Source organism: Ylistrum balloti, unplaced genomic scaffold (assembly GCF_031769215.1).
Source record: "Ylistrum balloti isolate Yb309-2 unplaced genomic scaffold, AGI_CSIRO_Ybal_v1 Utg370532, whole genome shotgun sequence".
Lineage (NCBI taxonomy): Eukaryota > Metazoa > Mollusca > Bivalvia > Pectinida > Pectinidae > Ylistrum > Ylistrum balloti.
Genome location: NW_026782339.1, coordinates 471,489 through 487,313, shown reverse-complemented (window position 1 = coordinate 487,313; position 15,825 = coordinate 471,489). Strand labels below are relative to the sequence as shown.

The 15,825-nt window shown below is 35.1% G+C and overlaps 1 protein-coding gene across 1 annotated transcript in view; it reads left to right on the top strand.

Moving 5' to 3' along the window:
* The first annotated feature begins 1,784 nt into the window (after nucleotides 1–1,784).
* LOC132555976 (eIF-2-alpha kinase GCN2-like) overlaps nucleotides 1,785–15,825 on the top strand; it is a 29,526-nt gene continuing 15,485 nt past the window's right edge. Inside the window, exons 1-19 of the mRNA XM_060220363.1 lie at nucleotides 1,785–1,886; nucleotides 2,265–2,383; nucleotides 2,942–3,044; nucleotides 3,236–3,409; nucleotides 3,902–3,985; nucleotides 4,785–4,963; nucleotides 5,359–5,492; nucleotides 6,229–6,389; nucleotides 6,774–6,884; nucleotides 7,054–7,206; nucleotides 7,942–8,118; nucleotides 8,554–8,654; nucleotides 9,897–10,027; nucleotides 10,203–10,360; nucleotides 10,759–10,892; nucleotides 11,200–11,484; nucleotides 12,821–12,926; nucleotides 13,125–13,211; nucleotides 13,683–13,910. Coding sequence (XP_060076346.1) covers nucleotides 1,785–1,886; nucleotides 2,265–2,383; nucleotides 2,942–3,044; nucleotides 3,236–3,409; nucleotides 3,902–3,985; nucleotides 4,785–4,963; nucleotides 5,359–5,492; nucleotides 6,229–6,389; nucleotides 6,774–6,884; nucleotides 7,054–7,206; nucleotides 7,942–8,118; nucleotides 8,554–8,654; nucleotides 9,897–10,027; nucleotides 10,203–10,360; nucleotides 10,759–10,892; nucleotides 11,200–11,484; nucleotides 12,821–12,926; nucleotides 13,125–13,211; nucleotides 13,683–13,910 — 2,727 coding nt within the window. The remainder of the gene's footprint in view (nucleotides 1,887–2,264; nucleotides 2,384–2,941; nucleotides 3,045–3,235; nucleotides 3,410–3,901; nucleotides 3,986–4,784; nucleotides 4,964–5,358; nucleotides 5,493–6,228; nucleotides 6,390–6,773; nucleotides 6,885–7,053; nucleotides 7,207–7,941; nucleotides 8,119–8,553; nucleotides 8,655–9,896; nucleotides 10,028–10,202; nucleotides 10,361–10,758; nucleotides 10,893–11,199; nucleotides 11,485–12,820; nucleotides 12,927–13,124; nucleotides 13,212–13,682; nucleotides 13,911–15,825) is intronic.

Below are 15,825 nucleotides of genomic sequence, written 5' to 3'. Positions count from 1 at the left end.
TATACAATGCAGTCAGTGTGACATCCGTTTGTAGTATTCAATTAAATAAAGGTTTCACCGTCTCGATTCTGATTTAAGTGATTCATACTTCAAATATTAGGTTGAACGGTATGTTTGCCAGAAAATCTGCATTTAGTCAACAATAAATTTAACCTTTATATCAAATTATCTTACCGCTTTAACATTACATCCGAAATGTCAGACGTTTCTATCAGTTATTGTGGATTTTTCGAAATCACTAAACAAATTAAAAAAAAAGAAAGATTTTTTATATAAGAATTCAGAAAGGTGAGTTTAATGTTTAATCAGCTATAAAATTGAAAATTTACAACTATACAAATGTATATTCTTAAATATTAAAAAGAAAAGTTAAAATCACAATGAATAAATTCTGAAACTGAAATATTTATTTAAAACAATTATTTAAGAATCTCGTAGGAATGCGCTTTAAATGATTTGAATAGGCTGAAACAGCATTGTTAGCAAATATAGTAAGCTTTTGTTCGGAGTCACACTAAGGTGTACTCTGTATCTGTTGGGAAAACTCCGAAATTGAAGGCACAGACTTTTCAATACACATACAAGCCAAATAAGTAGGACCGCAATATGCACTTAAGCGTCTCAATTTTCTGCGGTCATCAGTAATGTCCGCACGCTTTCAAAGTGATAAACGGGATTTAAAAAACCCAGATAAATGGAATACAAACATCCAAACATTTCAAATATGTCTAAAAATGACCATCTTCAAACAGAGGTAATCTGTTGTAGTTATGTTGAACGTGAGAAGGATCTGTACATTACAAACAAAACAATGTTGGAATCTGACCACGTGCATCCGCTCGTGGTGTGGTGAAAAATCACGTGATAATATAATCGTGAATGTATGAAGATATATACGGTTATTGTTTTTTTTTTAATTTATTTTCGTGTACTTGACAGATTAGTCATGGATGACTAATATTAATATTGCGTGTTCAGCAAATACGGATCAATGTAAATTTATGGAATATCGCTCTCATTCCGAAATGAAGTGATATATAACAAGTCAACGCTAGCTGTACAGTATTTGATAATGGTAAACAAATCTACGTCGTGTTGAAATGAAATTGAAAGATAAAATGAAATAATTATATTAACCAGAGACGTATATGACGCGTGTGATATATACCTCTCTTTATTAACAGACATATTGTTAAATGTAATGTTATAATATAAGTAAAAAAAGTCGAAAAGAAAATTTTGCTACGACGTCTACTGTTCAGTATACACCCGTATAAATTTATAAATGTTGATTACACACACAGAAGTAAAATCACATCATTTTATTTTATATATGCAACTCACATTACCAAAGCCCAATATAATTGAATTATGACCGCCACTGGTTAGTGTAAGTGATTTTGTATCAAATGTTCACGGCATATATAAATATATGATATATGTGCTTCATCAGCTATATATAAACACTACACATTTCTTACATTTAAAATAAGAGTCAAACATCATATTGATTTAAATCAATATTAGTTTGCATTCGATCAGTGTATGCTTTGCTTTCCATTGCATTATTTCGACCAATCAACGGGTTGGGAAATCTCTTTTTCTGAATGTGTAAACATACGTACTTACTTCCGGCAAATGTTTTGAAAAGTTTTGAATATACTCATAAAAAATGTGACACGTAAAAAATGAAGGAGAAAGCATCAATTTGAGAGTGTTTGTGGAAGAAAATATCATAGCTGTGATATAATGACGTCAATTAACAGTTGACTGTGCACGAAATAATGGAAGATGACTTCAGCGAACGACAAGAAGATGAATTGCAGGTTCTGCAAGCAATTTTCATGGATGATGTGGAAGATCTTCGAACCCGAGATGCATGGAAAGTGAGTTCATACCAACTAGCTTCTCCGCCCTATTTAATTAAGATCGTTATTTGATAATCATATACTACGGAACATGTTTTTGTTTTCCATTCAGTAGAATAATGACTGTAAATTAAGTACTGTTCGATACGTCTTGCGCTTGACAAACAAGACACGAAACGTCAGTGTGTCTAGGTATAGATACCGAAACAAGCGACAGATAAAAACATATTAAAATAATGTTACGATGGATTTCAAATCAAATGTAGATACAAGTTCACAGTTTTCACAAAAGTCAATTTAGTAACAGTTAATTTCAATGGGTTTTATATGTTTAAAAATACAGTCATAGACCAGTGTATGAGATGAACACATTGTCGATTGTCTCTGATTTCCCAGGTGAAGCAGGCTGTGAAATTGAGACTCAAGCTGTCTCCTCAACAGAGTTGTGGAACCCATGGAGAGGTCTACGCCAGACTGGACATGGTGGTCAAATGTCCAACCAGATATCCAGAAGAGTATGTATCATACATCTGTAAAAGGAATTGATCAATGCGACTTTTACTCAGTCTTAAATGTGGTTTCTCTAGCTTGGCTGATGAAGCATGCTTCTTTAGTCTTGGGTAGATTTCAACTAAATGTTGCGTGAATTGTCATCACAATCGTAGGTTTCAAATTTGTGAATTCTGACTTGACCACTTTCCTGGATTTTTAGGACCTGAAATATTTATTTCAGCTGGTTTATGGATCTTGGAAAAACTTTCTATTTGTGTGAAAATTGCATACAATAAAGCACAGAGACCTCCTCTTTTTCAATCATGAAAAAAATATCTTCAAAATTTCTTTATCATACTAATGTCTTGAAAAATGTTTACCACTAGAAGATGGTCAAATGAAAGATTTATGTCATTTTGGAACATTTTCGTTTTTTGGTTGCTATATGATTTGAAGCTTATGAAATCAAATGAAAACTTCGCATTTTCACATTTTGTTTTTAACAAAAATAATTGAATTTGATTGAAATAACTACATATTCTCTCACAAATATGTGTTTCCATGCAAAAACATTTTTGCAGGGTTCCAGACATTGTATTTGAGAATTCTAAAGGGCTCTCTAATAAGGAACTAGATGAACTGAAGAGAGAAGTGGACAAATTAGCCAACAGCTTGAAAGGAGAAGTAAGTTGTGTCACCTTGATATATCCTTGTGTTGGAAGGAATTGAACATTAATAATCTTCTGGACTATTATATTAAAAAAGACCAATAGACATTACTCTGTTGATGCAGGAAAGAAAACTATATGCATACTCAAGCATAACCAACTGATAAATGAAAATCTCTTATGTTTCTTGTGATGTTTTTGTGTCAGGTGATGTTACTTGAATTGGCCCAGACTGTTCAACGGTACCTCCACCAACACAATCGTCCTCCTGGAAAATCTTTCTATGAAGAAATGATGTCCAACAAGCGCGAACAGGAAGAAAGGCTTGCTAAAGAACATCAGAAAAAACTAGATATCCTGAAAAAGAAAGAGGAGAAACAGGTTTGTAAATGGTTGTCAACTGGATGTAATAAATTGAACAACATCCAGCTTTTTCTTTTTCTGGGATATGTTTCTTCCACACTTGCGGATGTTTTCCATTAGAGATCTTCAGATGTTGATAGAAAGAGCAAAAAGTACATTTTCAGTTGACAAATTCAACATGTAATTAAAAGCACAAAGGAAAGCAATTTTTGCTACAATTCCAGTAAAGTTATACAAGGTAATCTGAAATGACAATCAACATCTATTCTGATGTAAAGAAAATGTTACTAAAGAGGATTTCATAATTTAACAAATGCTTCAAAACCATGTAATTTCTTCCAAGAGGAAATATGTATATGTAGATAAAATGATATTGTAAGTAGGGGCAGTTTTATTGTAGCAAGAAAGTGTGCTATGTCAAATGGCAGATGATGAAGATAAAAGAGTTTTTGCAGGTGTGTGTTTTTTTTTCTTTTCCTAATTAAATTATGAGTTTGTATTTTTACACAGCGTCAACTTTTGGAGGATGAGATAGAACGTAGAAAAGCAGCCCTGAAGGTGGAAACGAGGAAAATTAAGTTTGAACATCACCAGGTATTATATAGTGTGTGTATAGTGTATTTATGTAATCCTGGTTAATACTAGCTGCAATATACCGCTCGGCTAGAGAGAACATCTCTTTAGCTCGATCAGTTGTGCATCAGGCTAGTAAGCCAGAGGTCCTGGGTTCTAATCCTAGCAGAGGTATTGAAGTAAATAATGACCTCTGTTACATTGGTGCCCATGTAGGGACTAGAAAATAATACTTAGCGTTACATTCACAAGTACCGCTGTAACCCAAGGACAAGTATATTTCTTAGAGGGGGAATGTGTAACACTGGTAAAAGACTAGCTGCATTTATATATTACATTTATAATTTCAGAATATCATTAGGTATAGATAGTTTAGAGTAGGACTATTTACAAGAAATACAGGATTTATTTTTTGCATTCAAGTTTTGATTATCCATTTGTACAACTTAATAACAAATATAAGATTCATATAACAATATAATCAGACACACAAAGAATATGAAGCAATACATGTTTCTAAATGAAAATATGTAGGTCATCTTTTAGAAAATTTGTTCTTATGATCTTGTGAAAATTTTGTTCGTAAAAAGTGTGCAAGTGTATGAAATAAAATACTGGTTTTGTTGTAAAGGTGAAATTGGTACAGTATACCAGATCATGTACTGCCTATCCATATTTAATCAACATTACTTATTACAGGAAATAGTTTTGGGAGAATGATACATCAGATGTTATCACAGTGGGAGATATAGGCAGATTTTCATGCTACCCTTTTTTCTGTTGATGTTCCTGTGAACTTAAATTGTTATATCTTTACCAGGAGAATGATTCACCGGTAAGCTCAGAGCCCTCCACGCCATCAGCTGAGGTCATCAATTGTTCCCCTATTGGGACACCTGGAACTCCACGTCGTAAACCCCGGGCGTCAGTATCACCTTCACCTCTTATTGTCCTCAACAACCAGGAAACTAATGGTGATCAGAGAACTCGACGACAAAGGTGAGGAAAGTTTATACAATTATTTTTCTTTGAGGATGTTATATAAAAATGTTGATTGGTCATTGATTTTTTAAAGAAATTTTGGTATTGCGATGTTTATAAAAATTGATAGTTTTTTATTCCTTTTTGAATATAGGTTTTTGTCTAAGGTATTTGTATGGAAATATTTTCTAAGATACAAACAAGAATACAAACATTTTCCTTTGCTCTTGACTTTAGTACTGGTGCTACCTAATATGAAAGAACAAGATGGAATTTTAATATGCTTCTATAGGTTTTAGTTTGTGGGATGCATTTTATATAAATATCATTAAACTGTTTAAAAATTAATGTTTTTGACTTTTTCAGACATTGTACATGTTTTAGTATAAAAATTTTATTTTGTATTTGATGAGACGAACCAGCACTCCCCACCGTAACTCTGGAGGTGACGGCACTGATCAACACTGTAAAGATCATGTTGGTGGAGTAGTTGTTTTGGCATTCAACACAAAAGCTGATCGCACCATTAACCGTGGAAAGTGTATGGGTAAGACAATCTGTTAAGAAATAGCCTTGATACCATTCCTTTTGGATAGTGGAATCTTAGTCTACCATCATCAGAATGTGTTTTAAAACAAAACTGTCCATGGTCCACTGACCTTGTTGGACAATATCATCTGGCTTTGTTTTGAACTTTCTTATGTTTCATATGTAGGTTCTCGTCCCTAGTTTTGTATGCTCAATCAGAAAAACAATCAGACCGACAGGTGGCCATCTTGGATTTTGAAAGTGAAATTCTGTTATGGCTATTTCTCAGATAGCATTTGGTAGCTTCTCAAATTTATAAGTAGGTTCCCCTGGGTTATTTATGATGTAAGTGTAAAATTCATCAGGAGTAGTTGTGCATAAAGCTTTTACTAAGTTTACACTCTTTACATTTTCATAATGTCATCACAGAATAGTGAATTTAACCACAGCACTGATTTTATACAGAATTTAAAAATGAAAATAAAACTTGTCTTTAACAAGTGTTCCAACCTTATAATTTCCAATACTAATTGAAAGTTTTCTTTTTGTGACTTTTGTTTTTCAGAATTGTGTGATCATATTCTTGTTTTAGAATTGTTATTTTGGTCATGAAATTTTCTTAACATTGCCACCCAGATAGTAAAGAGATATTTTACAATATTGTCTGATCTTTTGGTGAATTACCGTTGATAATTCAAACAACCATATTGAAGCACAGTGAAGGATAAACTCATAAAAATCTGATATTTTTATAGGGCATAGTCACAATGGTAGTGCGGTGTATGCCGGGATAGACACACAGACGGGCGATTTGGTGGCTGTAGTGGAGTGGGTCCTTAAGTGGCACAACAGTGGTCGCCATCAAGTGACCATGAACAAAGACAATGACAAGGACATCAGCCAATACACAAAACAGGTATTGTATCATCAACTATTAACACTATGTAACAGTATAGAAAATGGGGACAGTAGTGTTCTGCTATCATAATGTTTAGTTTTGAAACTTTGTCAAAACTTCATTCCATTTTGTCATCCTCAATACTCCATAGGTTATGGGCACTTTTGCTCTTTGCACCTCTGGATCATGTCATGCGAACAAACAAAGTAATTTGATTGGTTCTAGGAGAAAAAAAACTGGCCAATCACAGCCAGATATGCTCCTTTTGAAGATTACAAAGGAGCAACACCCAACTTCAAAGCCATAACAATATACTGATGTGTGAACTGATGTATCTACTTACTGTTGTTTTTTTGATGATGATTTAAATTTCTTTTATCTTTTTTTTTTTACAATGTCTAGGTGATGAGTATAGAACAGGAGATGAACTCACTGATCCATCTCCACCACCCAAATCTCATTCACTATCTGTCCTTCAAGTATCAGAAGGAGGCTGACAAGATCACCATATATGTAAGTAACACCCATTCTGATTGGTACAAATCCAAGTTTTGTATTTTGTTACATCCAATCTGATTGATGGTCTACTCATCCATGTTTTGTAGTCTGTAACACTGGCTCTGATTGGTAGCTGTGGTTTTGTAGTTCTGTTTATTGTGACCAAATTTGATCTTGTCTTTAGGTGTTGATGGAATATTGTACTGGTTTGAGTATGGATACATACACGAAGAAGAATCAGCCAGTGGCCATTGACCTTGTCAAACACTATGCCGAGGATCTCCTGCATGCCCTCGAGTACATACACAGTAAAGATGTGGTGCATAAAAGCTTAAGGGTAAGTCTAGAAAAGCATTAAACTCTGAGGATAAGTCTAGAGAGACTCTGAAATATGAGGGTAAGTCGAGAGAGACACTGAAATGTGGGGGCAAGTTGAGAGAGACTCTGAAATATTATGATAAGACTAGAGAGACACTGAAATGTGGGGGTAAGTCAAGAGAGAAAGTGAAAGTAGAGAGTTAGTCTAGAAAGACTCTGAAATGTTAATATGAGACTAGATAGACACTGAAATATGAAGGTAAGTCTAGAAAGACGCTGAAATGTGAGGGTAAGTCTAGAAAGACGCTGAAATGTGAGGGTAAGTCTAGAAAGACACTGAAAAGTGAGGTTAAGTCTAGAAAGCCACTGAAATGTGAGGGCAAATTCCAGAGAAACACCTTAGGCTGAGAGTGAAGTGGGTACTGAAAGATCTGTAGGAAAGTCTTGAGAGGCAAAGAAATGTAAGGATAAGTCTGGAGAGATACAGAGATGTCAGTGTAATTCTAGAGAGACACTTAAGCTAAGGATAAATCTAAATAGGCAATGAAAACTAACAGTAAGTTAGACTGCATTGAGTGAAAAAGTGAGTAAAGAGAAAATGGGAAATTATATTATCATGAAGATACTAAGGTAGAAAATTTCTCCTGTAAAGTAATTACAGTTTTGTCATCTTGTAAGTTTAAGTGGAAACACATTAGATGGTCTGTTATTATTGTATAGCATATAAACTTAAATATGATCTTTGTATTTACAGCCGTCCAGCGTATTTGTGGATCACTCTGGTAAGGTACGCCTCTCTGACTACAGTGTAGACAAAAGGCTGACCGACCTGTATCAGCTGGTGGAAACAAATCGACCTGGTGTCCACTTCACTGATCACAGGCCAGTTGCTGTTGGCAGAGGAGGGAAGAAATGTGACGTTTTCCAACTGGTATCAAGTTTTATTACTATAGATTTATTATGTAAAAGCTAATGTGATTGGATTATATTTGTATCAGCAATGCCTCTTTGTAACAGCAGATCTGATTGGAATATACTTATATCAACAAGGCCTTCCCTTAGGAACAGCAAGATAGGAAGATATTGATCACATGACATGGAAAAGAACATATCAATGTTTTGTATTTGAGTTTCCTAATAATTATGAGACATTAATGTTATGTATTATACAAACATTTGCAATGTAAAACCATTTTGATCTTAAACAACATCATTCATCATATGCAATTTAATATGATATAATTCCAACGGTGAGATTATCATGGGCTGGTCTCTGAAGACAGTTCTGAAGGTTTCTCCTGACAGGTAGACAAAATGATTGATCTCCTTAGAAAAGTCATGTAGTTCAAATTTTTAACTGTTACAGGGGTTGATGTTGCTGTCCATTGCTCGTGGAGAAGAAGTAGTGATGACTACACCAGACATACCTACCGTCTTCCCTATAGACTTCCAGGATTTCTTGACAAAGTAAGTCCTACACCAGACATACCTATCGTCTTCCCTATAGAGTTCCAGGATTTCTTGACAAAGTAAGTCCTACACCAGACATACCTACGGTCTTTCATATAGACTTGTAAGATTTCCTGACAAAGTAAGTCCTACACCAGACATACCTATCGTCTTCCCTATAGACTTCCAGGATTTCTTGACAAAGTAAGTCCTACACCAGACATACCTACCATCTTCCCTATAGACTAACAGGATTTCTCGACAAAGTAAGTCCTACACTAGACATACCTACCATCTTCCCTATAGACTAACAGGATTTCCTGACAGAGTAAGTCCTACACAAGACATACCTACCATCTTCCCTATAGGCTACCAGGATTTCCTGACAAAGTAAGTCCTACACCAGGCATACCTACCATCTTCCCTATAGGCTACCAGGATTTCTTGACAGAGTAAGTCCTACACCAGGCATACCTACCATCTTTCCTATAGACTTCCAGGATTTCTTGACAAAGTAAGTCCTACACCAGACATACCTACCGTCATCCCTATAGACTACCAGGATTTCTTGACAGAGTAAGTCCTACACCAGGCATACCTACCATCTTCCCTATAGACTACCAGGATTTCTTGACAAAGTAAGTCCTACACCAGACATACCTACCGTCATCCCTATAGACTACTAGGATTTCCTGACAAAGTAAGTCCTACACCAGGCATACCTACCATCTTCCCTATAGACTTCCAGGATTTCTTGACAAAGTAAGTCCTACACCAGACATACCTACCGTCATCCCTATAGACTACCAGGATTTCTTGACAAAGTAAGTCCTACACCAGACATACCTATCGTCTTCCCTATAGACTTCCAGGATTTCTCGACAAAGTAAGTCCTACACCAGACATACCTACCGTCATCCCTATAGACTACCAGGATTTCTTGACAAAGTAAGTCCTACACCAGACATACCTACCATCTTCCCTATAGACTTCCAGGATTTCTCGACAAAGTAAGTCCTACACCAGGCATATCTTCCATCTTTCCTATAATCTTCCAAGATTACTTGACAAATTGAGTTCTACTGTCCTTCCTCTGATGGACTTCCAGGATTAAAAGAAAATAAAAAGAAAGAAAGGAAGGAAGAAAGAATGAAAGAAAGATTATCATAATTCATTGTCACTACCACTAAAAGTTTTTTAAACTAGGAGGAGTTTTTACTTTTCAAAGTGTGTTTTATTTGTTATTAATCTGTGATTTAGATGCCTGTTAAAAGACGACCGGCACCGCTGGGCAGTGCATGAGTTGCTAGAACATCCCTTCATTAAGTCATCCATCCCACTGACCGTCCACTACACACAAGTCAAACCTTTGGACAAACCTCAAACTTCAGGTAAGTTAGGAGTGACATAAAGTAGGTGAGTGAGACTTAAGATTTTAAGCTTCACTAATCATGGCAACATTATGGCATTAATGCAGACTTGTGCATGTTTTACATACATTTTCCAGTCAGAGTATCATAGTAAAGAAAAAGAAATTTTGTGTTGATCTTTTGCTTGAAGGACCAGGTGATGGAGATAATCAGAAAGATGAAGAGGAGGAAGAAGAGGAAGAGAAAGAACAGCCATTTATTACTGCATTTGAAGCCAGTGGACAATCTCGGCTGACAAATGAATTTGAGGTTCTGAAATCTCTGGGTAAAGGAGGCTTCGGAGATGTATTAAAGGTTTGTGTTTAGAATCTTTATCAGAAAAAATATATCAGGGAATTTCTTCAAGCCCTGAGGTTGATCACAGAGTCAAATTGTACAAACCAATAACCTACCATTTGATATTAAGCTGTACAGTCGTGTGATAAGCTGTAGTAATATAATGTCAACATATTGAAGTTTGTGAAATGAAATTTTAACACAGTATCATTTTGGCAAGTTATCAAAATCACAAATAAGTGATCTATTAAAATGATTTTTATGTAAACAAAACACAGAAATTGCAATAAGCACAATATTTTCAGCATGAAAAATGCTAAAATATAATAACTGCCAAGATATATTAGTTTACAGAACATGGGGATAACGCTAAAGTCAGCAGTCAGTGAAGTGTGTGTTCTTGTATCTATTTTCAGGTGAAGAATAAACTTGATGCTCGGATGTACGCCATTAAGAGAATACCACTGAATCCTCGCAGTAAACTTTTCAACAAGAAGATTACGCGGGAAGTGAAGCTTCTGTCTCGTCTCAACCATGAAAATGTTGTCAGGTATTCATCCTAGTTATGTAAATGATGTACATATATGATGAAACTAAATGTCAAGATTTGTGTTTTAGGTCAAGTTTTACGTATCTCTGAGACTTATTTTTGTGTTAGGTTTAGTTTTACGTATCTCTGAGACTTGTTTTGGTGTTAGGTTGAGTTTTACGTATCTCTGAGACCCTGTAGATGGACTTTCTGTGTGAGACTAATCCTTCTCAATAATAAATTCATTTATTCTGGATAGCTACATTTTATATCTGAGCGACCTTGTTTTATTGTACTGAAAACTTTTGAACTTTTGACCTCCTGGTAGGTACTACAACTCCTGGATAGAAACCAGTGAGGATCCGGCAGAAAGTGATTCTTCTTGGAGTTCTACCAACACACCCCAGTCGCCATCTGTCAAGGCACCAACTCAACAGCCATCAGCTTTCTTCCACAACACACTTAACCTGACTGATGATTTGGAGAAGTTCGCGCCCAAGGCAGTGCCCATGGAAGAATCTATAGAGTGGAGTGTGTCGTACAATGTTGGAGGAACAAACATGCAGGAGTCCGACTCAGAAGACGAAGAGGATGTGTTTGGTGCATCATTCTTGTGAGTGAACAAATTTACTCCTTTTCTGTTGTGTGTTACTCCTATTTGATCAAAGTGAATCCAAAGGTCAAGTATGAGTATATTTTGAGTTTATGTTTTAGGTTTCAAGGTCAAGGTCACTAAGCTATGTTAAGAAATTTATCAGGCATTGGTACTGATTTTGTTTGTATGGAGGTAGTTGCATTCATGTCTTAGAGACATAAGTGTTGGGATGTCAGTTTAAAATTACAATCGATCAGTCGTAGGAATGGATTGACACAACCGCTGTGACTTTACCAATTATAATCAGTTACAGTATATACCAGTACCTATTTAAGTGATTTTTCAGGACTTATTTTTATCTTATTTAGTATTTTATTTGATCCAAGTAAATCAAATAAAGTATACATCTTTAGCTTGTTAGGATATTTTGTAATGACTAGTATTGTGGAATTTGGCTTTCTATATATGTACTTTGGCCACCTTTAGGTTTGCGATCACCTTCTGCTAAGTGTCCACCATGTTGGTCATGTGGTGTGTTCGTAGCAACTTTTCAAGGGGTACATTTGAATTGAAAAACACAGAAGGCTTGTTCTTATACTTTTTTTTACAAATAACTGGTTGTGCTCAATCAAAACTCATCATCACAATAAGAAAAGCAATAATTAATTGACAACTGATTGCACATGATCATTGGTCCATTTTTTTGAATATCCAACAGATGATATTATGAGGCTGGAGTGGTTTTTTTAGCATTTTTAGTTCACCTGGCCCGAAGAGCATCCATCATCCAATGTATGGCCATCCTGCTGTCCTGTGTCAACTTTTCCTATAAATCGTTAGTCATTAATGACTGAGCAGATTTTATCCAAATTTAGTCTGAATCATCCTTGGGTTTTTAAGATTTATCTTGATCTCCAGGAATAGCAGAATATTGTTCAAATTTGGTCTGAAGCATGCTTTGGTAAAAGGAAAAAAGTTTTGTATAAATGGTTGGTTTGGTCCTTCCCCCTGACCTCTGGACAGAGGGGTGGGGCCACATAATAATAAATTCATCTACTTTTTCTGGAAATTGCTACTAGGCACAAAGAGTTGAGCAGATTTTATTCAATTTTGGTCTGAAAACATCCTTAGATAAAGGGGAAGTGTTTTTGTATGAACCATGGATCTACTCAACCCCCCACCCCTTAAATCTTTTAAATGCTTTTTCATCTAGTTCAGATGAATAAATTTCAACAGACTAAATAGATGAGCAATACAGACTCTATGGGCCTTTTGTTTTTAAAAGAAATTGGTTGTAATCTGTATGACTTAGGTATCTCTTGGAAATAAATACTTTGAAATTTTCTCATCTTAGACCAAAGTCAGACTCGTCCGAAGACATTGTGTTTGAACATAGCTTGGAAAATCTATTCGAGGAGGAGGCTACCACAAGCTTTGAGCCCTCATCGTCTTCCAATAAGGTACAACTAAATAGCAGATGGCTTCAGAAAAGTTCAATTCACTTGTATTATATATATTTGAACAATTCCCATTGCAAAGTTTATTGTATTCAACCTATAAGTTAAATGAATGCTCTTCATGTTAAATATATCAATAATATTTCTCTTAGAAGAAAATACTAGGCCTTTCTTTTGACTTAAGATGGTGTGTTTTTGCAGAAAAGTCTAGACACAGACAAGAAAGAAGAAACAACTGATAGCGAGGACATGTCATTGATACCACGACTACAGTATCTATACATACAGGTACTATGGACCAATATCTAAAAGATGTCACATTTTTTGTTCTCTACTTTTATCATTTTGTAGACAGGGAATCTATAACTTCGTGTCAGTGTGTGCGTCATTCTCTCATCGATTTTTTCAGATTGATAAAAAGAAAAGAAAAAGGGCCTTTTTATTTACAATGCAGAAAGAATATGTTTTATTGAAATTCTTTTTAGATTCTATGTGTTAAATAAATATAATTGCCTGGATTCTCTATGTCTTTTTTGATAACTATTATTTATGCCATTTCACTTATCTATAATTGTTTGGTAAGTATTTACATGCAAAAAGATATTTGATAACTACCTGAGAAGGTTAGGGATGTCATCATTCTTTCATACCTTTCAAATTTGTTATCAATTCTGTAAAAGTTATTGTGCAGAATGAGAATTTATAGTATGGAATTCTTTTAAAAGGGAGTTAAAGTGTGTTATCATGTCTCTTTAACAGATGGAGTACTGTGAGAAGAGTACGCTTAGGGACTGTATAGATGCTGGACTGTGCGAGGACCATGACAGATCATGGCGATTCCTTAGGGAGATGATTGAAGGTATCCAACATATCCATCAACAGGGCATGATTCATCGTGACCTTAAACCTGTCAATATCTTCCTTGACTCCAATGATCATGTCAAGATCGGTGACTTTGGACTGGCCACTACCAACATCATACTCAAGGTTGGTATTGTGTAACGTTTTGCCTTGTTGAAGTGTAACATTTTGCCTTGTTGAAGTGTAACATTTTGCCTTGTTGAAGTGTAACATTTTGCCTTGTTGAAGTGTAACATTTTGCCTTGTTGAAGTGTAACATTTTGCCTTGTTGAAGTGTAACATTTTGCCTTGTTAACATTTTGAAGTGTAACATTTTGCCTTGTTGAAGTGTAACATTTTGCCTTGTTGAAGTGTAACATTTTGCCTTGTTGAAGTGTAACATTTTGCCTTGTTGAAGTGTAACATTTTGCCTTGTTGAAGTGTAACATTTTGCCATGTTGAAGTGTAACATTTTGCCTTGTTGAAGTGTAACATTTTGCCTTGTTGAAGTGAAACATTTTGCCTTGTTGAAGTGTAACATTTTGCCTTGTTGAAGTGTAACATTTTGCCTTGTTGAAGTGTAACATTTTGCCTTGTTGAAGTGTAACATTTTGCCTTGTTGAAGTGCCTTGTTGAAGTGTAACATTTTGCCTTGTTGAAGTGTAACATTTTGCCTTGTTGAAGTGTAACATTTTGCCTTGTTGAAGTGTAACATTTTGCCTTGTTGAAGTGTAACATTTTGCCTTGTTGAAGTGTAACATTTTGCCTTGTTGAAGTGTAACATTTTGCCTTGTTGATTTTTTGCCATTTGTTGCCTTGTTGAAGTGTAACATTTTGCCTTGTTGAAGTGTAACATTTTGCCTTGTTGATTTTGCCTTGTTGAAGTGTAACATTTTGCCATGTTGAAGTGTAACATTTTGCCTTGTTGAAGTGTAACATTTTGCCATGTTGAAGTGTAACATTTTGCCTTGTTGAAGTGTAACATTTTGCCTTGTTGAAGTGTAACATTTTGCCTTGTTGAAGTGTAACATTTTGCCTTGTTGAAGTGTAACATTTTGCCTTGTTGAAGTGTAACATTTTGCCTTGTTGAAGTGTAACATTTTGCCTTGTTGAAGTGTAACATTTTGTCATTTTGTTTGTTGAAGTGTAACATTTTGTTGAAGTGTAACATTTTGCTTGTTGAAGTGTAACATTTTGCCTTGTTGAAGTGTAACATTTTGCCTTGTTGAAGTGTAACATTTTGCCTTGTTGAAGTGTAACATTTTGTCTTGTTGAAGTGTAACATTTTGCCTTGTTGAAGTGTAACATTTTGCCTTGTTGAAGTGTAACATTTTGCCACATTTTGCCTTGTTGAAGTGTAACATTTTGTCTTGTTGAAGTGTAACATTTTGCCTTGTTGAAGTGTAACATTTTGCCTTGTTGAAGTGTAACATTTTGCCTTGTTGAAGTGTAACATTTTGCCTTGTTGAAGTGTAACATTTTGCCTTGTTGAAGTGTAACATTTTGCCTTGTTGAAGTGTAACATTTTGCCATGTTGAAGTGTAACATTTTGCCATGTTGAAGTGTAACATTTTGCCTTGTTGAAGTGTAACATTTTGCCTTGTTGAAGTGTAACATTTTGCCTTGTTGAAGTGTAACATTTTGCCTTGTTGAAGTGTAACATTTTGCCATGTTGAAGTGTAACATTTTGCCTTGTTGAAGTGTAACATTTTGCCTTGTTGAAGTGTAACATTTTGCCTTGTTGAAGTGTAACATTTTGCCTTGTTGAAGCCTTGTTGAAGTGTACCATTTTACTGTATTGTTTATCACCTATTATCCACTGAATTCACTCATGTGATGTTTTTTACAGTGGCAGTGACAGTACATCGTAAATTGAAAATGGCTTAACAAAATGGCTGCCTCCATTTGATTTTGTCCTCCTCATCTTTACTATAAAACCTGTCTAAACTTTTCTGAATTATGTGATACAAACTATCTGATATTTGTTTTCACTTTATTAGAGATTTTAAGAAACTTGTCTGCAAGTTGTAATTTTGGCTTAACAAGGCTCACAAAGTAAGAA